The sequence below is a fragment of the Coregonus clupeaformis genome, chromosome 18, assembly GCF_020615455.1.
Source record: "Coregonus clupeaformis isolate EN_2021a chromosome 18, ASM2061545v1, whole genome shotgun sequence".
NCBI classification, from domain to species: Eukaryota; Metazoa; Chordata; class Actinopteri; order Salmoniformes; family Salmonidae; genus Coregonus; species Coregonus clupeaformis.
This window is the reverse complement of record NC_059209.1, coordinates 6475813-6501213: the sequence shown is the minus strand read 5'-3', so window position 1 is coordinate 6501213 and position 25401 is coordinate 6475813. Positions and strand designations below refer to the sequence as shown.

General features: G+C 42.5%; 1 protein-coding gene across 1 annotated transcript in view; it reads right to left on the bottom strand.

Annotated features, from left to right (window-relative positions):
- Positions 1-3941: 3941 nt before the first annotated feature.
- LOC123493117 (TNF receptor-associated factor 5-like) overlaps positions 3942-25401 on the bottom strand; it is a 28509-nt gene continuing 7049 nt past the window's right edge. The window contains exon 7 of the mRNA XM_045227045.1: positions 3942-4094. Coding sequence (XP_045082980.1) covers positions 3942-4094 — 153 coding nt within the window. The remainder of the gene's footprint in view (positions 4095-25401) is intronic.

The window sequence follows — 25401 nt, the reverse complement described above, 5'->3', positions numbered from 1 at the left end:
TTGTGGTGCCATATTCTTTACATTTTTTTATAATGGATTTAATGGTGCTCCGTGGGATGTTAAAAGTTTCTGATATTTTTTTATAACCCAACTCTGATCTGTACTTCTCCACAACTTTGTCCCTGACCTGTTTGGAGAGCTCCTTGGTCTTCATGGTGTCGCTTGCTTGGTGGTGCCCCTTGCTTAGTGGTGTTGCAGACTCTGGGGCCTTTCAGAACAGGTGTATATATACTGAGATCATGTAACAGATCATGTGACAATTAAATTGCACACAGATGGACTTTATTTAACTAATTATGTGACTTCTGAAGGTAATTGGTTGCACCAGATCTTATTTAGGGGGCGTCATAGCAAAAGGGGTGAATACATATGCACGCACCACTTTTCCGTAATTAATTTTTAGAATCTTTTGAAACAAGTTATTTTTTCATTTCACTTCACCAATTTGGACTATTTTGTGTATGTCCATTACATTAAATCAAATAAAATTCCATAAAAATTACAGGTTGTAATGCAACAAAATAGGATAAACGGCATAAATGTACATACTGTATTACCTCAATTCCCTACAACTACCTCGTACCCCTGCACATTGACTCAGTACTAGTACTTCTTGTATATAGCCTCATTATTGTCTTACTTTTTAACTCTGCATTGTTGGGAAAGGGCACATAAGTAAGCATTTCACGGTAAAGTCTACACCTGTTGTATATTCGGCGGTGGAAAGTGGCCGAGCTACAGCGGTGTTTGTCAGACCATGAGACATCCCGAAAATCAGTCTTCTCACAAAAACATCTGTAGCGTCTGAACCGTTTGAGCTTCAAAGTAATATGATGGTGTTCTCCGTTGTGCTCTACGACCCCCACGAGTGTCACGGGACTCGTCTGAAGGTAACCCATACAAACAAATGGAAGTATGGAGGTAGTGTTGTGGCTACAAAAATAAGGGGTCAAATATGTGTCCAAAAAAACAAAAATATCTCCTAGCTATAGTCAATCTATCAATTCAATGTATTTATAAAGCCCTTTTTACATCAGCAGATGTCACGAAGTGCTTATACAGAAACCCAGCCTAAAACCCAAAACAGCAAGCAATGCAGATGTAGAAGCACAGAGGCCAGGAAAGACTTCCTAGAAAGGCAGGAACCTAGGAAGAAACCTTGAGAGGAACCAGGCTCTGAGAGGTGGCCAGTCCTCTTCTGGCTGTGCACGGTGGAGATCATTTAGCCCAGATCGTTCTTCAAGATGTAGACCATTTAGGGTTTCCAATCTCTCCAAATAATGTAGTGATTGATGGTGTCAAAAGCGGCGCCAAGGTTTAGGAGCACGAGGACAGATGCAGAGCCTTGGTCTGACGCCATTAAAAGGTAATTTACCACCTTCACGAGTGCAGTCTCAGTACTATGATTGGGTCTGAAACCAGACTGGAGCATTTCGTATACATTATTAGTCTTCAGGAAGGCAGTGAGTTGTTTATTTTTTATTTTTATAGGAATGGGAGATTCGATACAGGCCGGTTTTGTTTTCAGGAGAGGCTTTATTACTACCACTTTTAGTGAGTTTGGTACACATCCAGAGGATAAGGAGCCTTTTATTATGTTCCACATAGGAGGGCCAAGCACAGTAAGTAGCTCTTTTAATAGTTTAGTTGGAATAGGCTCCAGTAGGCAGCTAGAAGGTTTAGAGGCCATGATTTTTGTGAATGTGTCGAGTGATACAGGATTTAAAAACTTGAGTGTCTCCATTGATCCTAGGTCCTTGCAGTTCTGTGCAGACTCAGAAAACGGACTTTTGGAAAAATACGCAGATTCAAAGAGGAGACCGTAATTTGCTTTCTAATGATCAGGATCTTTTTGTCGAAGAAATTCATGAATTCCACATTGCTGAAGTGAAGGCCATCCTCACTTGGGGAATGCTGCTTTTTAGTTAGCTTTGCGACAGTATAAAAAATATTATCCTCAATCAGGTTGGAAAAGTAGGCTGATTGAGCAGCAGTGAGGGGCTCTTTGATATTGCATGGTACTGTCTTTTCAAGCTAGTTGGAAGACTTCCAGTCTGTGGACTTATCCACATGAATATTGAAGTCACCATAAAATGTAATATTATCTGCTATGAGTACGAGGTCCGATAAGAATTCAGGGAACTCAGTGAGGAACGCTGCATACGGCCCAGGAGGCCTGTAAATAGTAGCTTTAAAAAGTGATTGAGTTGGCTGCATAGATTTCATGACTAGAAGCTCAAAAGACGAAAACATGTTAGCAACACCTCCGCCTTTGCGGGATGCACTTGGGATATGATCGCTAGTGTAACCAGGAGGAGAGGCCTCATTTAACACAGTAAATTCATCAGGCTTGAGCAATGTTTTGGTCAGGCCAATCACATCAAGGTTATGATCAGTGATTAGTTCATTGACTATGACTGCCTTGGAAGTGAGGGATCTAACATTAAGTAGTCCTGTTTTGAGATGTGAGATATTATCACAATCTCTTTCAATAATGACAGGAATGTAGGAGGTCTATATTCCAATGAGATTGCTAAGGCGAACACTGCCATGTTTAGTTTTTCCCAACCTAGATCGAGGCACAGACACGGTCTCAATGGGGAAAGCTGTGCTGACTACACTCACTGTGCTAGAGGCAGACTCCACTAAGCTGGCAGGCTGGCTAACATCCTGCTTCCTGGCCTGCACCCTATCTCATTGTGGAGCTAGAGGAGTTAGAGCCCTGTCTATGTTGAGAGATGAGAGCACCCCTCCAGCTTGGATGGAGTCCGTCACTCCTCAGCAGGCCAGGCTTGGCCCTGTTTGTGGGGAAGTTCCAGAAAGAGGGCCAGTTATCTACAAATTCTATCTTTTGGCAGGGCAGAAAACAGTTTTCAACAAGCGATTGAGTTGTGCGAGTGCTGTAGAGCTCATCATTCCCCCTAACTGGGAGGTGGCCAGAGACAATTACTCGATGCCAACACATCTTTCTAGCTAAGTTACATGCTGAAGTTATGTTGCACTTGGTGACCTCTGACTCTTTGATGTGGATAACAATATCCCTATACTATCTACACTCGCCAGTTTTAGCCTCAGCCAGCACCAGTTATAGGACAGACACTTCAAAACCTTATTCCTTATGATGTATTTTTTGACTGTCTTTTTTGCCATTTATGATTGTGTTAGTCAATGTGTTTCTATAGGCTATAGTAGTAAAGGCAAAATTCAATATTTTTGTGTTTTTGGGGGATACCTAAAGGGGTCTTAAAATTCAAAATCAAATAGCTCAATGATCCATGATCCATGGTTTAACCATCTTAAAACAATTCCATATGTTAGCTTAGTACAACCCCCCCTCCCATTTGCAGGCTGTTTTAGGTTAAGTATCTATATATTTATCTGCACTGCCAAAATAATAGTTATTGGCTTACAGAATGTTTCATCTATTGTGCATTTATCTGTGCAGTGATACACCACTGTTGTCCGCTTTAAAACGAGTTTCCATCTCATTGCTGATTTTGTCCTTCTCTACACACATCTTTCTTGTAGCTGTCCTCCATCACTTTAATTTTCTCCTCCCTCTCTTTGATAGACTCCCTCATACTCTCCATTGTTCTTAGGTTGTCCTCACATAACAGTTTTAGCTCCTGGTTGCTTTCCTCTGCCTGCTGGTACATTGTGAGAAGGAGCTCGCTTTCGCACCCTACAACCATCTCCTCAATCTTCTCCAGCAGCTCAGCCACCTGTTGGCTGTTCACTGGGTTTTCATTCTCCATGACGTGGTATCTGTTCCCACTTTTCTCCACCAGCCACCAGAGGGCACCCTAGTTCTCGATGTGCTCCTCAGGGGTGACCTCTGAAGCAGTCCCACATGGTGAACAGTACCAGGATGCGGGTTCACCTCCCTAGGCCCAGTAGCTCCAGGTGTTGCTTCAATTCTCGCCTGTCACTCTCTGTGAAGGTCACGTCACCCGGGACCACGGGGAGGTGGGTGTGAGGTTCTGAACGCTGCGTACCACCTCCTGCTTCACCCACTCAGACGTGTCCTGCACGGAGCGCCAGTCCCAGCCCAGAGTATCGACCACGGTCACCCGCCGCCCACCCACTTGGCACGCCTTGGTCAAACGTACAAATTCCACCCTGCCAAGAATGGTGTTGCCTGTCAAACTTTTCCCAGTATATTTTCCCCCTAGGAGCAAAATCCTTAGCTCTGTCAGTCTGTGGGATGCTTAAATGAGTGAGACAGAGAGACAAAATATCTCACCCAAAACTAACCAAAATACAGTGGTTTGTTATGGATCAAATATAAATATGTACTGTATTTTTGGTTGAAATGACAGTTTCTCACCTGAGTGAAGAAGAGCTCTAAGTGTCTCTGTCCTTTGAACCATCTTTAGTCTACCCTCTGCCCTTTTTTCAATCTCCCCCTCTTGTGTTAAAATCTTTCAGAGGCATTCTCATTGATTTCAAAGCAGCTGCCATCATTTCCTGACACTACCTCTTCTGTCCTTTCGAGCAGCCATCTGACCTGTGTGCCATCTTCGTCCCTGCTCACATTGTCAAACACATGGTACCTGTTATTGGATTTCTCCACCAGCTGCTTCCAGCTGACTTCTCTCTCCAAGAGCTGTTCTATCCTCGAGTCCTACTCCCTCAGAGCGTCACCCCCAGTGAACAGTACAATGGTGTATCGCCAGATACATTCGATGGGAAACTCCAGCTGCTCTTCCACCATCCACTCCTTCCCCCTGAACCTGTCCAGTGGCATGACTAGAAGGAAAACGTGTGGTCCCGGAGGACACATGGACACATTGTACGCCAACCTCTGCTTAGCGCACTCCAGGGAGTCCAGAGGGAAATAGCGTGCCACAGTGACCCTTCTCCCAAATACTTCCGCTTCTCGCCTCACACACTCCTCAGTTTGGGCTCCGATGGTGAACTCCTCTCTGCCTAGGATGGTGTTTCCTGTTGAACTCTTCCCAGAGTAGCGGCTTCCCAGGAGGACAATCCTCAGCTCTGAGAGACAAACTTGGTTCCTGACTGTAGAACAGATCTAGGATAAGTTCCTCCCCTGTCCATGTGATATTATTCATTATGATCTTAAAGGCAAAACTGATCCTAGATTAGCACTCTGAGAGGCTTTATGAATACGGGCCCAGGCATACTTTACCTTCAGCTAACATGCAGTGCATACAGTGGCTTGCGAAAAGTATTCACCCCCTTGGCATTTTCCCTATTTTGTTGCCTTACAACCTGGAATTAAAATAGATTTTTTTGGGGGGTTTGTATCATTTGATTTACACAACATGCCTACCACTTTGAAGATGCAAAATATTTTTTCTTGTGAAACAAACAAGAAATAAGACAAAAAACAGAAGGCTTGAGTGTGCATAACTATTCACCCCCCCCAAAGTCAATACTTTGTAGAGCCACCTTTGCAGAAATTGTAGATATGTCTCTATAAGCTTGGCACATCTAGCCACTGGGATTTTTGCCCATTCTTCAAGGCAAAACTGCTCCAGCTCCTTCAAGTTGGATGGGTTCCGCTGGTGTACAGCAATCTTTAAGTCATACCACAGATTCTCAATTGGATTGAGGTCTGGGCTTTGACTAGGCCATTCCAAGACATTTAAATGTTTCCCCCTTAAACCACTCGAGTGTTGCTTTAGCAGTATGCTTAGGGTCATTGTCCTGCTGGAAGGTGAACCTCTGTCCCAGTCTCAAATCTCTGGAAGACTGAAACAGGTTTCCCTCAAGAATTTCCCTGTATTTAGCGCCATCCATCATTCCTTCAATTCTGACCAGTTTCCCAGTCCCTGCCGATGAAAAACATCCCCACAGCATGATGCTGCCACCACCATGCATCACTGTGGGGATGGTGTTCTCGGGGTGATGAGAGGTGTTGGGTTTGCGCCAGACATAGCGTTTTCCTTGATGGCCAAAAAGCTCAATTTTAGTCTCATCTGACCAGAGTACCTTTTTCCATATGTTTGGGGAGTCTCCCACATGCCTTTTGGCGAACACCAAACGTGTTTGCTTATTATTTGTTTTTAAGCAATGGCTTTTTTCTGGCCACTCTTCCGTAAAGTCCAGCTCTGTGGAGTGTACGGCTTAAAGTGGTCCTATGGACAGATACTCCAATCTCCGCTGTGGAGCTTTGCAGCTCCTTCAGGGTCTCTTTGTTGCCTCTCTGATTAATGCCCTCCTTGCTTGTTCTGTGAGTTTTGGTGGGCGGTCCTCTCTTGGCAGGTTTGTTGTGGTGCCATATTCTTTCAATTTTTTTATAATGGATTTAAATGGTGCTCCGTGGGATGTTCAAAGTTTCTGATTATTTTTTTATAACCCAACTCTGATCTGTACTTCTCCACAACTTTGTCCCTGACCTGTTTGTAGAGCTCCTTGGTCTTCATGGTGCCGCTTGCTTGATGGTGCCCCTTGCTTAGTGGTGTTGCAGACTCTGGGGTCTTTCAGAACAGGTGTATAGATACTGAGATCATGTGACAGATCATGTGACACTTAGATTGCACACAGGTGGACTTTATTTAACTAATTATATGACTTCTGAAGGTAATTGGTTGCACCAGATCTTATTTAGGGGCTTCATAGCAAAGGGGGTGAATACATATGCACGCACCACTTTTCCGTTATTTATTTTGTAGAATTCTTTGAAACAAGTTATTTTTTTCATTTTACTTCACCAATTTGGACAATTTTGTGTATGTCCATTACATGAAATCCAAATAAAAATAAACTTAAATTACAGGTTGTAATGCAACAAAATAGGAAAAACGCCAAGGGGGATGAATAATTTTGCAAGGCACTGTACATCTGAAAAATCACATTTTCTTACTGGCAAGAAAAAGCCATATACTGTACTGTAACTACCCTGCCAAATAGGACTATTAACACTGTTAATGTGACATTAGGTCTACTTGGAATTTCATTGTTGAAATGTTGTAGGCACATTATACAACCCAAACAAACTTTGCTTAGAATGCCCAATCCTCCCCGCCCTCCTGACCAACACGTTCAATGCTTCCTTCAGTACTTCCCACTTGGTAAACAGTTCGACCACATCATAAAAAAACACTGGTACATCTTGAGCACTGATCCACAACTAGAAAATACATCGAACATGTTAAGATTCCCAGGAGGGGCAGAGATACTGATAATATATTAAAGAGAAGAGATTTGTATTGGATTCACCATTTGTGTACCATGTCTCCTAGAGGTCTGAACAAAGAGTTTGATATCAGACCATTTCTTACATGAATATGTCACTTTACTTTGTTTTGTCTTGCCTTCCAGGTTACCCACTTGGTCATTTTGTAAATATATATTATTTTCTGGAACCACTACATGTACCCATCTCATTGTTATGAAATTATTATTAGAGACAATCCTTACGTTGCAAGAGCCATGCTCTACTAACTGAGCCAAACAGGAGCACTGATGATGATGATCTACTCGCTTAAATCACAATTTCTTTGTCAGCTGTTTGTCCATTACAGCATTTACAACATGTAAAATCTGTACACAATTGTGTACTGTACTGCATTGGAGAGGATTCATTTACTGTTACCTTAATCTCAATCTAATAAATGTTCTGTGTGAAAAGTGATGTAATTCCAGGCATTTGATTTCCCTTGAATCTCATTATGATTTTTATCTCTGTTGGAGAGGCAAAGAACTCTTAATTTCTCTGTTACTTGTGCCTGAAAATAATTACAGACAGTCTCTACAGTCTGTTTCTATGTCTCTAAATGTTATGGTTGTTCTAAATTATTCCCCTTTGTCTTTTATACAATAGACCAGATGTGCAATATGATGAACACTCTTTTTTGTAAAAAGAAATTGTAATATAAAATGCTCCAAATTTAATTGACGTCAGTTGGCTAGTTGAACTATTCAGGATATTCACTCCCCCCCCCCAAAATGTCAGGAGATTAGTTTGATATAATCCCTCAACTTCACGTTTTAAGCCCTTTATCATTTGATATCTCATTTTTTAGTGACGGCGTATTTGGACCTGTGCCTAAAAGCATTAACAATACAATACAACAATCCTTCACTCTCCTGGGGTCCGTAGGCTGCTGTTGTCTATGATCTCTAAATCACATATTCCACACAGCTCATACCCTTATGCATCACCGATCATGAATATTTATGAGTTGTACTTTTTCTTTTGAGTACCTCCGTTTAAAGAGGAGTAATGGGTACATCAACACAAAAGTGTTTTCTGTTAAATCCTTCTGCCATTTGACTGTACCACATAAGTATGATTTGACTCAATTTAAAATGCACTGGCTATAAGAGTGGAACAGTAGTGATGGAATATAATTCATATCTGGCAGTCACACAGATTTGGTGTAGATTTTGTATAGAATTGTGAACTGATGGTTGTTGTGTTGAAAGCCTCAAACAAGTGCCTATGCCACCATTATCCTTAGAGGAAGTACACAAAAATAGCCCTTTATTTTCGGACTTTGTTTACACTGATGTGAAAGGCTTGGGAGGCATGGGGGCCTGGCTGGGGTTGAGGTCATTTCCGATCTTTCTTTTTAATCACGTCAAATGAGAACAGAGAACAGATGATTCCTCTGCTGGTGTGGCACAGAGTGACCCAAGCCAGACGGTGAACTTGGGTTGGCAGATGGGGCGCTGCATGCTTCTGTCTCGCTCAGATCACTCCATCCATCTGCACAGGCAGAATATATCTGATTTTAAAAAGGGAACCCACATTCACAGCTGTGTCGTGTTCAGTTGGGAGCTACTAGCTGAACTTGACCAATAAGAACATCATTTTCTTTTTCGGTTGCAAAAGGTTTTACTGTGGTGTGCCCAATTGAACACAACCCTGACTTACAACTTCAGAGCTGTAGAAGGACTACAGTATCTGGCCACCTAGTGGAGCCAAAGCCCTCAGTTGAGAATCCCCTACTAAACTGATGGGTGCTTGTATGAGACAGCCAGGCCTCGTACCCCACATAGGGCACAGTGGTCAGGTGCTTTGTCTGCAAGCTGGCAGAACACTTTGTTATTTTGCAGAATAATAGGACAGCTGTTGGTGTATTAGTTGGATGACACTTTCATTCATTAGGGTTAAATTGAAACAATAGGAATCACAAATGTGCCCAATCATTGCTTTTCACAAGGGAACTGAAGACAAAGAACATTCTGTAATAAAAAACAACCCAAAGGTATGCCTATCCTGATGATAGTTGGGATTAAATATAATTTTCCCTTTCTTAGATTACGCCATTCTTTTTTTCTTTTTTTTTGGGGGGAATGGATCAGCTTAATATTGCAGATAGATTGTATCTTCTATCAATGTAATTGTCTGCATCACTTCCAATCCCCCATGTTTTTTTTTTATATATATACTCCCCTTTATTACTTTTCAACCCCACCATCCTTTCCCTACTTGGAGTAAATTAGTGAACAACAATGCCCAGGCCTCTACTTCCGGTCTATACTTACTATCTACACCTTATGGACAGAGTTAATTTTACAATAATTCTATTATACGCCATTCTTAAAGTTGTAGCATCTATATTAGTGCTGGTTCCAGCTGTTGCATTGCAGCAGCAAACAAATCATTTTAAAGCATTTGTTCATAGAGCCCCACAGTGGAGGTGTCATAATACCCATACAACCTAGCAGTCAAACAGGGAATTGGTTATAATCGTTTTTCCACCATTCATTTTTCCAATAGGGGATTTAGAAACACTTAAAATAAGGACGTTTTGATAACCATGTAAATATCTCTCGGACAAGGTGACTTTTATCAATATATTTTGCTCTAATTACTCTCAGATTCGAAAATTCGAATTAGCATCAAAGTAGACATCATGCAAAACCCCGAGCCTGCCTGCCGTCCTGTACCTGCCTGATTCTGACCTGATTACGAACCTCTGCCTGTCCTGACCCCGAGCCTGCCTGCCGTCCTGCACCTGCCTGATTCTGACCTGATTACGAACCTCTGCCTGTCCTGACCCCGAGCCTGCCTGCCGTCCTGTACCTGCCTGACTCTGACCTGATTACAAACCTCTGCCTGCCCTGACCCCGAGCCTGCCTGCCTTCCTGTACCTGCCTGACTCTGACCTGATTACAAACCTCTGCCTGCCCTGACCCCAAGCCTGCCTGCCGTCCTGTACCTGCCTGACTCTGACCTGATTACCAACCTCTGCCTGTCCTCGACCTGCCCTTTGCCTGCCCTGTGTTCTAATAAATTATTATTGAGAACTGTACTATCTGCCTCCTGTGTCTGCATCTGGGTCATATCCTGAGTCGTGATAGTCTCATCCAGATCATCATGGTATATGTAGTTCTTTATGGTAGGCACGCAGCTAATTAGCAAAACAGTTTTGGGGAGTAAATACAGACAAATATATTGATAAAAGTCACCTTGTACTAGAGAGATTTACACGGTTTTCAAACGTCACGCCAGGGTAAGCCTACACGAAACACAGTCCTTATTTTAAGTGTTTCTAAAATCCCCTATGGGAAAAATGAATGGTGGAAAAATGATTGGAACCATTTCCCTGTTTGACCTCTAGGTTTTATGGGTATTATGACTCATACTGTGGTACTCTATAGCCTTTTCTAATGTTATGCTCATGTTCTCCCTGTGTCTATCAGCCTCAAGCCGCTGATACTGTAGTTTAGTAGTAACAGGCGCTAAAGAATCCTTTCAATTAAAACATGCATCATTGGGATGTGGGATTATTTGGCCCTGATTTAGCCTGCTGGGGTTTCATCAGAGTGTGCTCTGCTCAGGGATTAAGCACATAGAACCTGCTTAATCTTGGCCACAGATTACAGTGTTCTCCTAAGGCCTGCCCTGCCTGCCGAGGCTACCCACAAACCCACCCACATGGATGACTGACAGATGATAATGCTCCAATGGGAAATTTGTGCTTAGAGTCCCCTGTAGCTCAGTTGGTAGAGCATGGCGCTTGCAACGCCAGGGTTGTGGGTTCGTTTCCCATGGGGGGCCAGTATGAAAATGTATGGACTCACTAACTGTAAGTTGCTCTGGACAAGAGCGTCTGCTAAATGACTAAAATGTAAATATAATTTACCTCACTTCAGACATGTCCACTCGCCTCATCCCTTGACTGGAATGCACTTACAATACATGCATAGGGTGAAGTGTGCATGGATGGATGGATGTTCATAAGGTTTAAATCAGAAAAGTATTCAAAGGATGCTGTGGTAGTAATACAGTGTACTGTACATAGCCTGCGTTCCATTAACTCACTACTTAGAGATTTTATGGGTTGAGTGGATTGGTTTAAACGATGACCTGCTAGTTCCATTGCATGAATCTACTGCTTATCTAACAATGTTTGGCTACCGCGCGGTTCACACGTGGTGTGTGGTGATTTCTGATTTCCTACCTCAACAGCCCTGTGTTGCACGGCTCGAGTGCCATGGACAACATGAATTGAGTCACGTTTTTTCCCAAACAATCTTATCAGGACAAGGGTTTTACCCACCATCCTGGTCGTTTATTAATCAGGAGTGCTGTGCAGACGTGCACTCCCACTGTGCACGCTAGTGTGTGTACACGCCCCCTGGACATAATCTGGCCAAATATCAGTGACAACAGCACAGCTGTTGGAGAATCCTCTCAGGATCATCGTCGGACTGGAGCGATAGAGTAGAACCGCCCGGGATTAGGAAGAGAGTATCACCCGTAGCATTGTGCGCACAGTAAATAAAGTGTGTGTGTATGCGCGTGTGTGATGGGGGATGAGTGTGTGTGCAGAGCCATATATACACTAGAAATATATGGCTCTGTCTGTGTAGCTATGTATGTGTTTGTGCATATGTGAGTGTGTCCAGAAGAGATTCCCTCAAGCCATCCCCACTTGGTTCACCATATATACATTATGGACACAGCCACTGCTGCCACATGCAATAAACAGACCATTACCTGCTACAGCAGATATTACATTTGATATATTCCTCATATTATTGATACATGTCTTGCTAATGGGATAAAGACAGTACAGTATGATGCCGTATGTAAGTGCTTAGAGTAACATCATTCCATAATGCACACACCGATCTTCATAAACTCAGCAAAAACAGTCTTTCAAAGATAATTCGTAAAAATTCAAATAACTTCACAGATCTTCATTGTAAAGGGTTTAAACACTGTTTCCCATGCTTGTTCAATGAACCATAAACAATTAATGAACATGCACCTGTGGAACGGTCGCTAAGACACTAATAGCTTACAGACGGTAGGCAATTAAGGTCACAGTTATGAAAACTTAGGACACTAAAGAGGCCTTTCTACTGACTCTGAAAAACACCAAAGGAAAGATGCCCAGGGTCCCTGCTCATCTGCATGAACGTGCCTTAGGCATGCTGCAAGGAGGCATGAGGACTGCAGATGTGGCCAGGGCAATAAATTGCAATGTCCGTACTGTGAGACGCCTAAGACAGCGCTACAGGGAGACAGGACGGACAGCTGATCGTCCTCGGAGTGGCAGACCACGTGTAACAACACCTGCACAGGATCGGTACATCTGAACATCACACCTGCGGGACAGGTACAGGATGGCAACAACAACTGCCCGAGTTACACCAGGAACGCACAATCCCTCCATCAGTGCTCAGACTGTCCACAATAGGCTGAGAGAGGCTGGACTGAGGGCTTGTATGCCTGTTGTAAGGCAGGTCCTCACCAGACATCACCGGCAACAAAGTTGCCTATGGGCACAAACCCACCGTCGCTGGACCAGACAGGACTGGCAAAAAATGCTCTTCACCTGACGAATCACGGTTTTGTCTCACCAGGGGTGATGGTCGGATTCGCGTTTATCGTCGAAGGAATGAGCGTTACACCGAAGCCTGTACTCTGGAGCGGGATCGATTTGGAGGTGGAGGGTCCGTCATGGTCTGGGGCGGTGTGTCACAGCATCATCGGGCTGAGCTTGTTGTCATTGCAGGCAATCTCAACACTGTGCGTTACAGGGAAGACATCCTCCTCCCTCATGTTGTACCCTTCCTGCAGGCTCATCCTGACATGACCCTCCAGCATGACAATGCCACCAGCCATACTGCTCGTTCTGTGCGTGATTTCCTACAAGACAGGAATGTCAGTGTTCTGCCATGGCCAGCGAAGAGCCCAGATCTCAATTCCATTGAGCACGTCTGGGACCTGTTGGATCGGAGGGTGAGGGCTAGGGAAATTCCCCCCAGAAATGTCTGGGAACTTGCAAGTGCCTTGGTGGAAGAGTGGGGTAACATCTCACAGCAAGAACTGGCAAATCTGGTGCAGTCCATGAGAATGAGATGCACTGCAGTACTTAATGCAGCTGGTGGCCACACCAGATACTGACTGTTACTTTTGATTTTGACCTCTCTTTTGTTCAGGGACACATTATTAAATCTCTGTTAGTCACATGTCTGTGGAACTTGTTCAGTTTATGTCTCAGTTGTTGAATCTTGTTATGTTCATACAAATATTTACACAAGTCATGTTTGCTGAAAATAAACACAGTTGACAGTGAGAGGACGTTTCTTTTTTTGCTGAGTTTATTATCATTTGATAGATGGTATGACCGACAGGGGACTTCAATAGCGATGTGTTCTATAAATCCTCGCTACTGTAAGATTGGCCAACAAACCTTGACCTGTAGACCTGCAGGTAGCCCTTACTGATTTAAACCAGGCCTCTGCCTCTATATACGTTTTTTAACTGCTCACATCATAGAGATGAATAGATGGTGCTTCTACATCTGCATTGCTTGCTGTTTGGGGTTTTAGGCTGGGTTTCTGTATAGCACTTTATGACATCTGCTGATGTAAAATGGGCTTTATAAATACATTTGATTGATTGATTGATTGATTGATGGTGCACCTCCTATCTTTGCCATTGATTGCTCTGTGGCAGCATGGGCAGTACCATGGATGGCTATCTCCATATTAAATTAGTCAATTGTCTTATTTTGTGTTTCAAACAAGCATAAAGCCATCGTTGGCAATATACTGACATCATGTCATGCTAGAATGTTTTCTCAGGAGAATACATCATTGGCTGATTCCTCCTACTGACCTGGATTCAATTCTTACAAAGTATAGACAAACCCATTTGTGGATTGTTGGCCGATCACTTAGAAACCATAGCAAATCCCACCCAATTAACTCTTTGAAAATGCTGAAAGCCCTCCATGGTGTTGCCTATGCCATCACACCATCACAGTCTTTTGTGGCAAGTGTGCCCTCTATCCATCTCTATGGCTCACATCTACTACAGTTGAGTGGACTAAATTTCGATAAACTACCGATCAGATTAATTATTGATTTCTCCGACGCTTCTCTGTGACCTGAGCCTAAATAAACTCAACAATGATGGTTCCTGTCATTGCCTTTATGCACTATGTGGTAAATCGTGATTTATCATCACGTTGACAGGACATAGCCAGCTTATATTGATATTTCCTCAGCGTTAGCTGTCAGGTATGTGGGGAGGGAGTGTTGTTTATTGGGGTGGTAGAGGGGAAGGCATTGTGGTGGTGTGACAACCTGGATCCTCCCTCAGACGTAAGCCAGACAAACCTTTCAAAATAAAAGCCCAATATTTAGGGAATTGAGCAGGGAAAGTTGTTGTGTTGTTAGTTGTGTCTGTTTCAGGGAGAGATAACATATTCTCTTAAGTGTATTCCTCATTTCTATTCCTCCTTTTTGGTAGAGACAGATATTCATTATGTGTTCAATTGTTTGTGCTAAGCTAGATTGTTAGAGGAGCAATGTGTTGCCTCTGTTTTAGGATGGGTGTGATGAAGGTACAGTGGATGGGGGTGGTGGGTAGCCACCACAGGGATATGGAGATTCTGACGGCTGGATCAAACACAAGCCTGTGTGGTTGTGATGCAATCGTAGCGAAACTGAGCAACCGTGACAACATTCAACACTGTGACTAGTATTTATCCTACTCCATCAAAATACAGTACGTGCACTCTCATTGGGTATTTATGTTACTAAAACACTAGCTGTATGCAGCATGGGAGGAACCTTCCGTAACAATTACAACAAACAGTCAGTCATTGAGAACACATTATCTTTTACAATAATGACCTAACCAAGATGGAGGAATGAACTGTGCAGCAAGCAGACAAGTGACAATGTTACAGACAAAGCAGACAGTTAAACAACAAAAAAACTACTAATGAATGGACAAAGAAAAATACATATTTACAACACATCGGTGGGGTGCAACACATATCATTAAAAACATAAAGGACACAACTACAGTTAAGGCAGCGTTTCCCGAACTCGGTCCTGGGGACCCCAAGGGGTGCACGTTTTGTTTTTTGCCCTAGCACTACACAGCTGATTCAAACAATCAAAGCTTGATGATGAGTTCATTATTTGAATCAGCTGTGTCAAAACGAATCAGCAAAATCAAAACGTGCACTCAGGGGGGGGGGGCCCAGGACCGAGTTTGGGAAACGCTGAGTTAAGGGCTAAAAGCAGTAACAGGGGATGAATAACCAGGTTGTTTAGACTGTCGACGAAACTGGAGAGATTAAGGGATCATTAAGTGATCATTGATTATGTATATATCTTACCTTATGGGTAAGATTATATTGTTTATTATAAACTGGGTGGTTCAAACCTTGAATGCTGATTGGCTGACAGCCGTAGTATATCAGACCGTATACCACGGGATGACAAAACATTTATTTGTATTGCTCTAATTGCGTTGGTAACCAGTTTATAACAGTAATACGGCACCATGGGGGTTTGTGGTATATGGCCAATATACCACGGCTAAGGGCTGTATCCGCGTTGTGTCTTGCTTAAGAACAGCCCTTAGCCGTGGTATATTGGCCATATACCACACCCCCTCGGGCCTTATTGGTTAAATATAAACCATGTGTGAGAAGAAACACACCCTATAATGAGCCTTGTGTTAAGCTCCTCTCTCTCACTTAACCCTTAGTAGCAAATTGATCATTAGTGAGTGAAAAGCCCATATCCATCCTAGTTGCAAAGATAATAGCAGTAATGTATTCACTCAGTAACTTCACTCCCCCTCCCCCAAATACTTACTGTATTTATTTCACCCAAAAAGGTCACCCTATAACAGGGACGGCCAAGTATCCTCCTGGAGAGCTGGTTGTGCAGGTTTTTGCCCTATCTTTACTATAATACACATGATTCACCTGATCAATGTGCTGAGGAGCTGCCGATAAGTAGAATCAGGTGTGTTATAGTAGGGCTGGAACTAGCTCCAACAGGAGTGTACTGCTCCCTAGGAGGAAGATTAGCCACCCATTCCCTTTAATACGTTTCCATACTGTCCTCTTTTCACTCTTCACCTAAGTCTGTGTATTACTTATTCACATTTCAGCAGCACTGTGGTGGCAAAGCCTGCAATTCTCACCGGATGGGTTCCTTCACAACAGAAGAATTGAAATGCCTCCATCATACCGAACTGTGTGTATATCCCGGTGTTCTTGTGTCAGTGAAAGGATTTGCTCATTTATCTGCCGTACAGGAACCAGCGAATAAGGTTTTCTGGGGACAGAAAACCAGGGTTGTATTCATAAGGCACCAAACGAGAAGAAGAAAAATAAAAGAAACAGGGAGGGACTACCTGAACTCGTCCAATAAGAAACAGTTATTTTTGTTTTCCATTGCAAAACGTTTTGCTACGGTGTGCACTGTTGAACACGACACAAACCTGGTTGGCTGCCAAACACACCAAGCTTTTCGGCAACACAGCTGTGTCACCCACAAAGCAGGCAATTAACACCAGCTTCTCACCCCTTAATTATTTCTAAACCTTCTTCCATTTCCCAAAGATAGAAATGTAGAGTTGTGCACCACACACCCACTTGTTATCACAATGGCAAATTTCCAGCCTCTACTTCGGAAATATTTAGCTGTAAAGAGTCATCATTAGGATTATAGTGGGTACAGTATTATACAGTACCAGTCAAAAGTTTGGACACACCTAGTTTATCTTTAATTTTTACTATTTTCTACATTGTAGAATAATAGTGAAGACATCAAAACCATGAAATAACACATGGAATCATGTAGTAACCAAAAAAGGGTTAAAAAAAGCTAAATATATTTTATATTTGAGATTCTTCAAAGTAGCCACCATTTGCCTTGATACAGCTTTGAACACTCTTGGCATTCTCTCAACCAGCTTCATGAGGTAGTCACCTGGAATGCATTTCAATTAACAGGTGTGCTTTGTTATAAGTTAATTTGTCGAATTTTTTTCTTCTTGAGCCAGTCAGTGTTGTGACAAGGTAGGGGTGGTATACAGAAGATAGCCCTATTTGGTAAAATACCAAGTCCATATTATGGCAAGAACTGCTCAAATAAGCAAAGAGAAATGATAGTCCATCATTACCTGAAGACATGAAGGTCAGTCAACCCGGAGAATTTCAAGAACTTTGAAAGTTTCTTCAAGTGCAGTCGCAAAAACCATCAAGCGCTATGATGAAACTGGCTTTCATGAGGACCGCCACAGGAATGGAAGACCCAGAGTTACCTCTGCTGCAGAGGATAAGTTCATTAGAGTTACCAGCATCAGAAATTGCAGCCCAAATAAATGCTTCACAGAGTTCAAGTAACAGACACGTCTCAACATCAACTGTTCAGAGGGGGCTGTATGAATCAGGCCTTCATGGTTGAATTGCTGCAAAGAAACCACTAATAAAGGACACCAATAGGAAGAAGAGACTTGCTTGGGCCAAGAAACACAAGCAATGGACATTAGACCGGTGGAAATCTGTCCTTTGGTCTGAGTCCAAATTTGAGATTTTTGGTTCCAACCGCCGTGTCTTTGTGAGACGCATAGTAGGTGAACGGATGATCTCCGCATGTGTAGTTCCCCCCATGAAGAATGTGGGAGGAGGTGTGATGGTGTGGGGGTGCTTTGCTGGTGACACTGTCTGTGATTTATTTAGAAATCAAGGCACATTTAACCAGCATGGCTACCACAGCATTCTGCAGCAACACGTTATCCCATCTGGTTTGCGCTTAGTGGGACTATAATTTGTTTTTCAACAGGACAATGACCCAACACACCTCCAGGCTGTGTAAGGGCTATTTGAAAAAGAAGGAGAGTGATGGAGTGCTGCATCAGATGACCTGGCCTCCACAACCACCTGACCTCAACCCAATTGAGATGGTTTGGGATGAGTTGGACCACAGAGTAAAGGAGAAGCAGCCAACAAGTGCTCAGCACATGTGGGAACTCCTTCAAGACTGTTGGAAAAGCATTCCAGGTGAAGCTGGTTGAGAGAATGCCAAGAGTGTGCAAAGCTGTCATCAAGGCAAAGGGTGGCTACTTTGAAGAATCTCAAATATAAAATACATTTTGATTTGTTTAACACTTTTTTGGTACTGTAGGTGTTTTCCTTATAGGTACGTATCATATGTAAATATGAACCCTTTGCATTAGTGTCTCTACTTTTGTGTGTGTATTTTGTGTAACTCATGAAACCACTTTCCACTTACCCCAACTACCAGGATACGTAAGTGGCTCAAGGTGATTTTGTTATGGAATTTCAAACCTTTGTGACTGATTGGTGATTGCATATCAACCATCCAATCAAAGGAGAAAGGAAAGTGGTGACTTCTGATTAGAGTTCACACTTAACTTTATTTGTTCTACTGCTCCTGATAGCAGAAGTAGAGAACATTTCCTACTAGAAATGTACACAGAAAATGTATTGAAAATGCATTCATTGTATTTAACCCCCTATAGTCTATTGACGCACCCGTGCATCAATCGAAGTAACATAATTCCCCCCACACACACACACACACACACACACAGACAGTGTAGTCTATCACAGTGCCATCCGTTTTGTCTCCAAAGCCCCATACACTACCCACCACTGTGACCTGTACGCTCTTGTTGGCTGGTCCTCACTACATGTTCGTCGTCAAACCCACTGGCTCCAGGCCATCTATAAATCACTGCTAGGCAAATCCCCGCCTTATCTTAGCTCATTGGTCACCATAGCAGCACCCACCCGTAGTCTGCGCTCCAGCAGGTATATCTCACTGGTCATTCCCAAAGCCAACACCTCCTTTGGCCGCCATTCCTTCCAGTTCTCTGCTGCCAATGACTGGAACGAATTGCAAAAATCTCTGAAGCTGGAGACTCTTATCTCCCTCAATAACTTTAAGCATCAGTTGTCAGAGCACCTTACCGATCACTGCACCTGTACACAGCCCATCTGAAATTAGCCCACCCAACTACCTCATCCCCATATAGTTATTTATTTTGCTCTTTTGCACCCCAGTATCTCTATTTGCACATAATCTCTTGCACATCTAGCATTCCAGTGTTAATACTATTGTAATTATTCTGCACTATAGCCTATTTATTGCCTTACCTCCATAACTTGCTACATTTGCACACACTGTATATATATTTTCTGTTGTATTTTTGACTTTATGTTTTTTACCCCATATGTAACTCTGTGTTGTTTTTATTGCACTACTTTGCTTTATCTTGGCCAGGTCGCAGTTGTAAATGAGAACCTGTTCTCAACTGGCTTACCTGGTTAAATAAAGGTGAAATAAAATAAAAATAAACAGACAGAGACATTAGGAACTGGTTTAGTGTGTATTAACTACAACAGTAGTAATCTGATACAATTCTGCAGTCTGCACACACACAGATAAAGTCTCATATACTGTATATAGAGATAGCTCTGTGGTTTAGAGTGGGTGAAAAGGAGGTTACAGTAACAGGCTTGGATGCTTGTGTCTTTACGGGAGATTTCCCTGCATGTGCCTCTCCAGTGGAAAATAACTATTGGATCTTGGAGTGAGAGTCCTGCACATTAAGTTTCCCTGTTGGGACAGAACTGCAGGAAAGTTACTACTAAGGCAGAGGGAACAGCCCGCCCTTGGAGCGCCAAACCTTTCAAAAGGATCATCACTTATTTAGACCGCTGAGCGTGTAGTTCACGGGGGACTACTGTCAAGTTTGGCACTGTGAATAATTTTTTCTTGCCGTCGTGTATGCAATACAGTAGTACCTCATCTGAAATGTCTCTCTCTCTACACTGACGTTTTAACCTTCTATTATGCTTCAAATCTTAATAGTGAACTTCCTGATGACGGACATTTGGCGTTGAGGTTAGGGATGGGGGTCAATTCTTTATAAACAAGGAAGTGCTTTTCAATTAGGAAAGTTGCAATTTTGTGATTGGAATTACAGTTTATTTCCTGAATTGATCAAACTGAAATGGAATTAGCCCCAACCCTGAATGGTGTAGTCTGTGCGTTCTACACTGAGTGTACAAAACATTAGGAAGCCTGTTCTTTCCATGACATAGTCTGACCAGGTGACTGACCAGGCTAATCCAGGTCACTTGTAAATCCACTTCAATCAGTGTAGATGAAGGGGAGGAGACAGGTTCAAGGACTTTCAAGCCTTGAGGCAATTGAGACATGGATTGTGTATGTGTGTCATTCAGAGTGTGAATGGGCAAGACAAAATATTTAAGTGCCTTTGAACGGGGTATGGTAGTAGGTGCCACGCACACCGGTTTGAGTGTGTCAAGAACTGCAACGCTGCTGGGTTTTTCATGCTCAACAGTTTCCCGAGTGTATCAAGAATGGTCCACCACCCAAAAGACATCCAGACAACTTGGCACAACTGTGGGAAGCATTGTAGTCAACATGGGCCAGCATCCCTGTGGAACGCTTCGACACCTTGTAGAGTCCATGCCTCGACGAATTGAGACTGTTCTGAAGGCAAAAGGGGGTGCACTAATGTTTTGTACACTCAGTGTATATCTGACCATAGAAACTCTTCAAACCACTCTGAATGCTAATCAACAAACATACAGTACCCAACTGGGAGTTGAATTTGATTCAATCAGTTTGGATTCAATTTTCTCACATCAAGTATGATGCACTTATTCAAACCAATTATAAACTAAGGAGGGAGTATTTTCGTCCTTGATTTGGTATTCATGAAAAAGAACACACCCAGTTCTCAGTCAAACACTTCACTGTAGGGGCTCAGAGTCTATCATACGAGTTAATTCAAAGTAAATCGAGTTTAGTGGCCTTTGTTTTCCATTTGTTTCTAAGGGGAGTTCTACCAGTCTTTATAGCCTTCTGTTCTCCGTGCCGCCCCCCATCTCTCCAAATCCGCAGGTGGTGTCTGTAATTGTCAGTGCCGCTTGGCGATTGGCTAGTCTTCGCTCCACTCGCCACGGGTGTTGGATGATTCAATTTTCACCTTCCGAAGTCTAGCTCGTGGCATTTTAGATCAAAAACACTTGGTTTGAAGAAAGTACATTGCATTGGTTGTGGCTTTGTTTATATGATAAATAAGTCACTTAGTCAGTGGGTGTATCAATTTAATCATCTGATTCCGCTAATTGGCTCTTTTAAGTCCATGAGTTTTTCAGTTTTCAAAGATCACTAATGATCTATGCTCTTTGCTAAATAATCACTTCACACAAGCATGCATGAATTACTACTATAGGTAAACAATACTGCTATGTAAGCTATGTAGATGTTTAACTGGAGTTTCAAATCTGCAGCACCACACTGCTGATCGTTAAAAAAAAAAAAAAATGTGTCCTTAAATTTTTTTTGCTTTTATCTCAGTGAGACAAACTGGTAAAATTATAAAGAAAAAAAAGAATAATCCTGAAATATTCTGATAGTGTTGTGTTAGATAATAATGTAGAAACAGTCACAATAACCTGAAACCTTGTCCTGCTGTTCACTCTGGTGGCTGTGTGACTAGCAGACTAGCCACACAGTAGTGGAGACAAGACACCCCTTGGTTTATGTCCTATTCTCTGCCCTATCACCACAGGGCATCTTTGGCTCCTCTCAGCTCCCATGGAAAAACATTACATAGCAGACCCAACATCTCCCAGACTAATGCATTTTTCATTTGTCATTAATATTCATTATTGTCAGCTGTACAGGAACAGGAAGCTCATCATATATCCTTCCCCTTTAATGCCCGGAGCCTGCTACCAACTGGTGTCATAGGTTATAACCTCATGTCTCAGTGTTCCGAATGAAATCTATCAAGGTTTTGGGGATATGTCAAGGATCATTGTCCTTATACAATATTCATGACATAAAAACAGTTTTAAGGAGTTGGAGATAAACAGACATAAATGAAAATGTATATTATTGACTTTGCAATGACAAAAATCTGGTATCTCTCCACTAAGCAAGCTTTACCATCTATTTTTCCTATCTCCTATCTTCCCATCTTCCTATGTGCCCACGTTGATTCTTTACCTTATGGACTCATAGTGTAAATAGGCCGTTGGTGAGAGAAACTCATCTTTCTGAGTGTCCTGTCTTGGTCAATGTTGATTGAATGCTGTATACATTTACAGGGAGAGTGTAAACATTTGGAGCAATTTCCCCCGTGTCATCCTTTCATTTCAATGTAATTTCCCATCGGCTGATTTATGCTGTTTGTCTGTAACTGAAACCGTCCCAGAGTCTCTGCTTTACGACTTTCTCACCACTGCCTCCACCACACCGACTTGAATTATTATGGACTTTATGAACAGGAGGTCATATTTTCATTCCAGATATCACTCGCAATATAATTCAAGAGTTTTATCTGTAGGAGTGAAGTAGAAAGTATTGTACTGTTTATGGGGATGTCTTTGAAAGTATAGTGACCATAAGAGCATTCTGTGACTTTTCTTTATGATCGATCCATCACTCATAGTTTTGATCTCCCAAGACAACCCTCCAAGGCAGGACCTTCAGATGGTCCTTCAAGCTACAATATAAAACACTGTCTAGGAACTGCTCTCCCATCCAATCTACCAAGTTCATTCCACACATATTTTCATAACTGCCAATTCTGTAACAGTTTTTCTCTTAATCTCTTTATTTACTCGTCCCAATCACAGATGAAGATGCAGCTGTCAGTTTGTGCATAAATTGTCATCACCATCAGTAATATAGAGCATCGCTCAGTAGAATGCAATGAATGGCAATTTTGCTGTCGCTTTTCCATGTGTGACTCTTTTCCTGAGATATTTAGAACGGTGTCCATTTTAGGACACCCTCAGCCTCAAGCCGAGTGAGGCAGAGGGTGTCCTAAAATGGACCGTAAAGGAGCTCTACTGAGAAGAAATGCGGGGCTGTATGCATTTATCTTCTCTCAAACCAATCAATATGCCACTGTAACCCAAGGCCATGCTATCGGAAAATTGCCACCGCAAATCACAATACCAGGTAGCAGGAAACTCAACAGAAACTCACTTTATCGTATAGGCGGCAAAACAACACATTACTTCTGTCTGTGCATGGTTTAATCAACATGCCATCAATACCCTCAGGCTACAGACTGAGGTTTGAGGTATCTGAAATCCATCCCACTTTAGGCCGGGAATCCGTAGCAATCTACCCTTTGTGTGACCGCACCATCTTGCCTTGCTCTCTGCGACTGGTCTGGGTTCCCATCCTATTTTAGTCTTATTATAGTGTCGCTCTGGAATCTCACCAACCGAACATTTACACAGGTATATCTAAAGGACATGTCACATTTCTACCCTGGAGGGATATTGCGGAAGGTGCAATGTCAGTATTTGTACCATAAAGTGGGGAACAAATAGCCCGGTCCCAGATTTGTTTGTACTGTACTCCTATGACAATTGCTTAACAAATGTTTGGCATGACAATGACCAGGAGTTGGCAATACAGCACACACAGATCTGGGACCAGGCTAGGGAACAGATATGATGTGAAATAACTGCACTCTTATTAATGCAGTAAAAACCTGCTGTGTAGCTCTTTTTACATAATATTGGCGCTGTAAACTACAGTATAAATCAGTGTTGTAGTGACTCTGACTCAAGTTACGATTTTCATGACTCGACTCGGACTCGACCAGTGGTGACTCGGACTTGACCAGTTATCACTTTGTTGTCAGAAAATCTCTCTCTTTTGCATAATTCAACATACTAGCTACAGCAGCAAATGTTGCATAGCTGTATTATCTATTTAGCCTTATAAATATGTCATACTGTAATGAAATGTAAATCTAAAAAAATTGTTGGACAACAACTTTCAGCACTACCAAGGGACTTGTGACTCGACTCGTGACTCGAGTATAAAGGACTCGGACTTGGACTCGAACACTGGGGACTTGGGACTCGACTCGGACTCAAGGTTTAGTGACTTGACTACATCACTGGTATAAATTACTTTCAGCCGAAAACAAATCCAGTCCATTCAACATACTGTAGAGCCAGCCAAGCTTGTCTTTTGATATGTGTCGAATGAGATTTTACACAGGTGACACTCAAGGCAGCTTGATTTGAAAAACATTGATGATTGCCACGAGACACCAAATTTTACAGGGCAGTGACAAGCAAACAAGTTGATCCTTTATGTATATAGCTAAATATCTATTTTCGGTGCTGATTCTCCTTTGAGCCCCACCACCTGGTGCTGTTGTTTTCATCCAGGCGTCAGAGGCAGATCTCTTGTGGTTTCACAGCTTTGGTAGCATCAGCAGTGCCACTAGAAAAAGGGGAAAAGGAACGAATACATGGCTGATTGGGTTATAAATAGTCTTGACGGGGGTCTCTGCCTCATAAAGGGCCTTTGAAGCACAGAGAAAAGCAGAGTAAAAGCAGTATTCAAAGTCACACAGACATGTCTTATTCTACCTACCAGATATGCTGTAACATTTTTTAAATTAAGAATACAGTAGAGTAGAGATAGACCAAAAATGATAATGTTGTTGTTCTTCCAAGTGAGATCAAGCATGAGAAGCAACAATCCATGAATGCATTTGTTTTATTTTGTTCCTTCAGTTTGAGTATGAATGTGTTCTGGGGTAAGGCTAGCACAGTGTGTCTATTGACTTGCCCATTTTAGATATCTCATTTGCAAACTGAGAGACGTGACCATATTATGAACCTGTGATGTGACACACATAAGCTGTGTGTGTTTAGCTATTTTGTCTGGTTTTATAGGTATCGCCTGTTCTTCTCCCCCTGTCCCCTCTAGGAACCAGCATGCACACAACACACACACACACACACGCACGCACGCACGCACGCACGCACGCACGCACGCACGCACGCACACACACACACACACACACATTTGTTTTACTATCAAGCAATTGAATCCCATTCCAAATGTTTTTTTCCCTAAACCTTACCCTAACCTTAACCCCAAATCCCTAATCCTAAACCTAACCCCTAAGCCTAAAATAGCCTTTTTCCTTGTGGGGACCGGAGACATGTCCCTACATTTCCTTGTTTTACTATACTTGTGAGGACTTCTGGTCCCCACAAGGATAGTAAAACTTTTAAAAAACACACACACACACACTTGGAATGCCCAAATCCAGGAAAGGCCTTTGAGGAAACAGCTGGTCCAAGTGATGATATAGCCTCG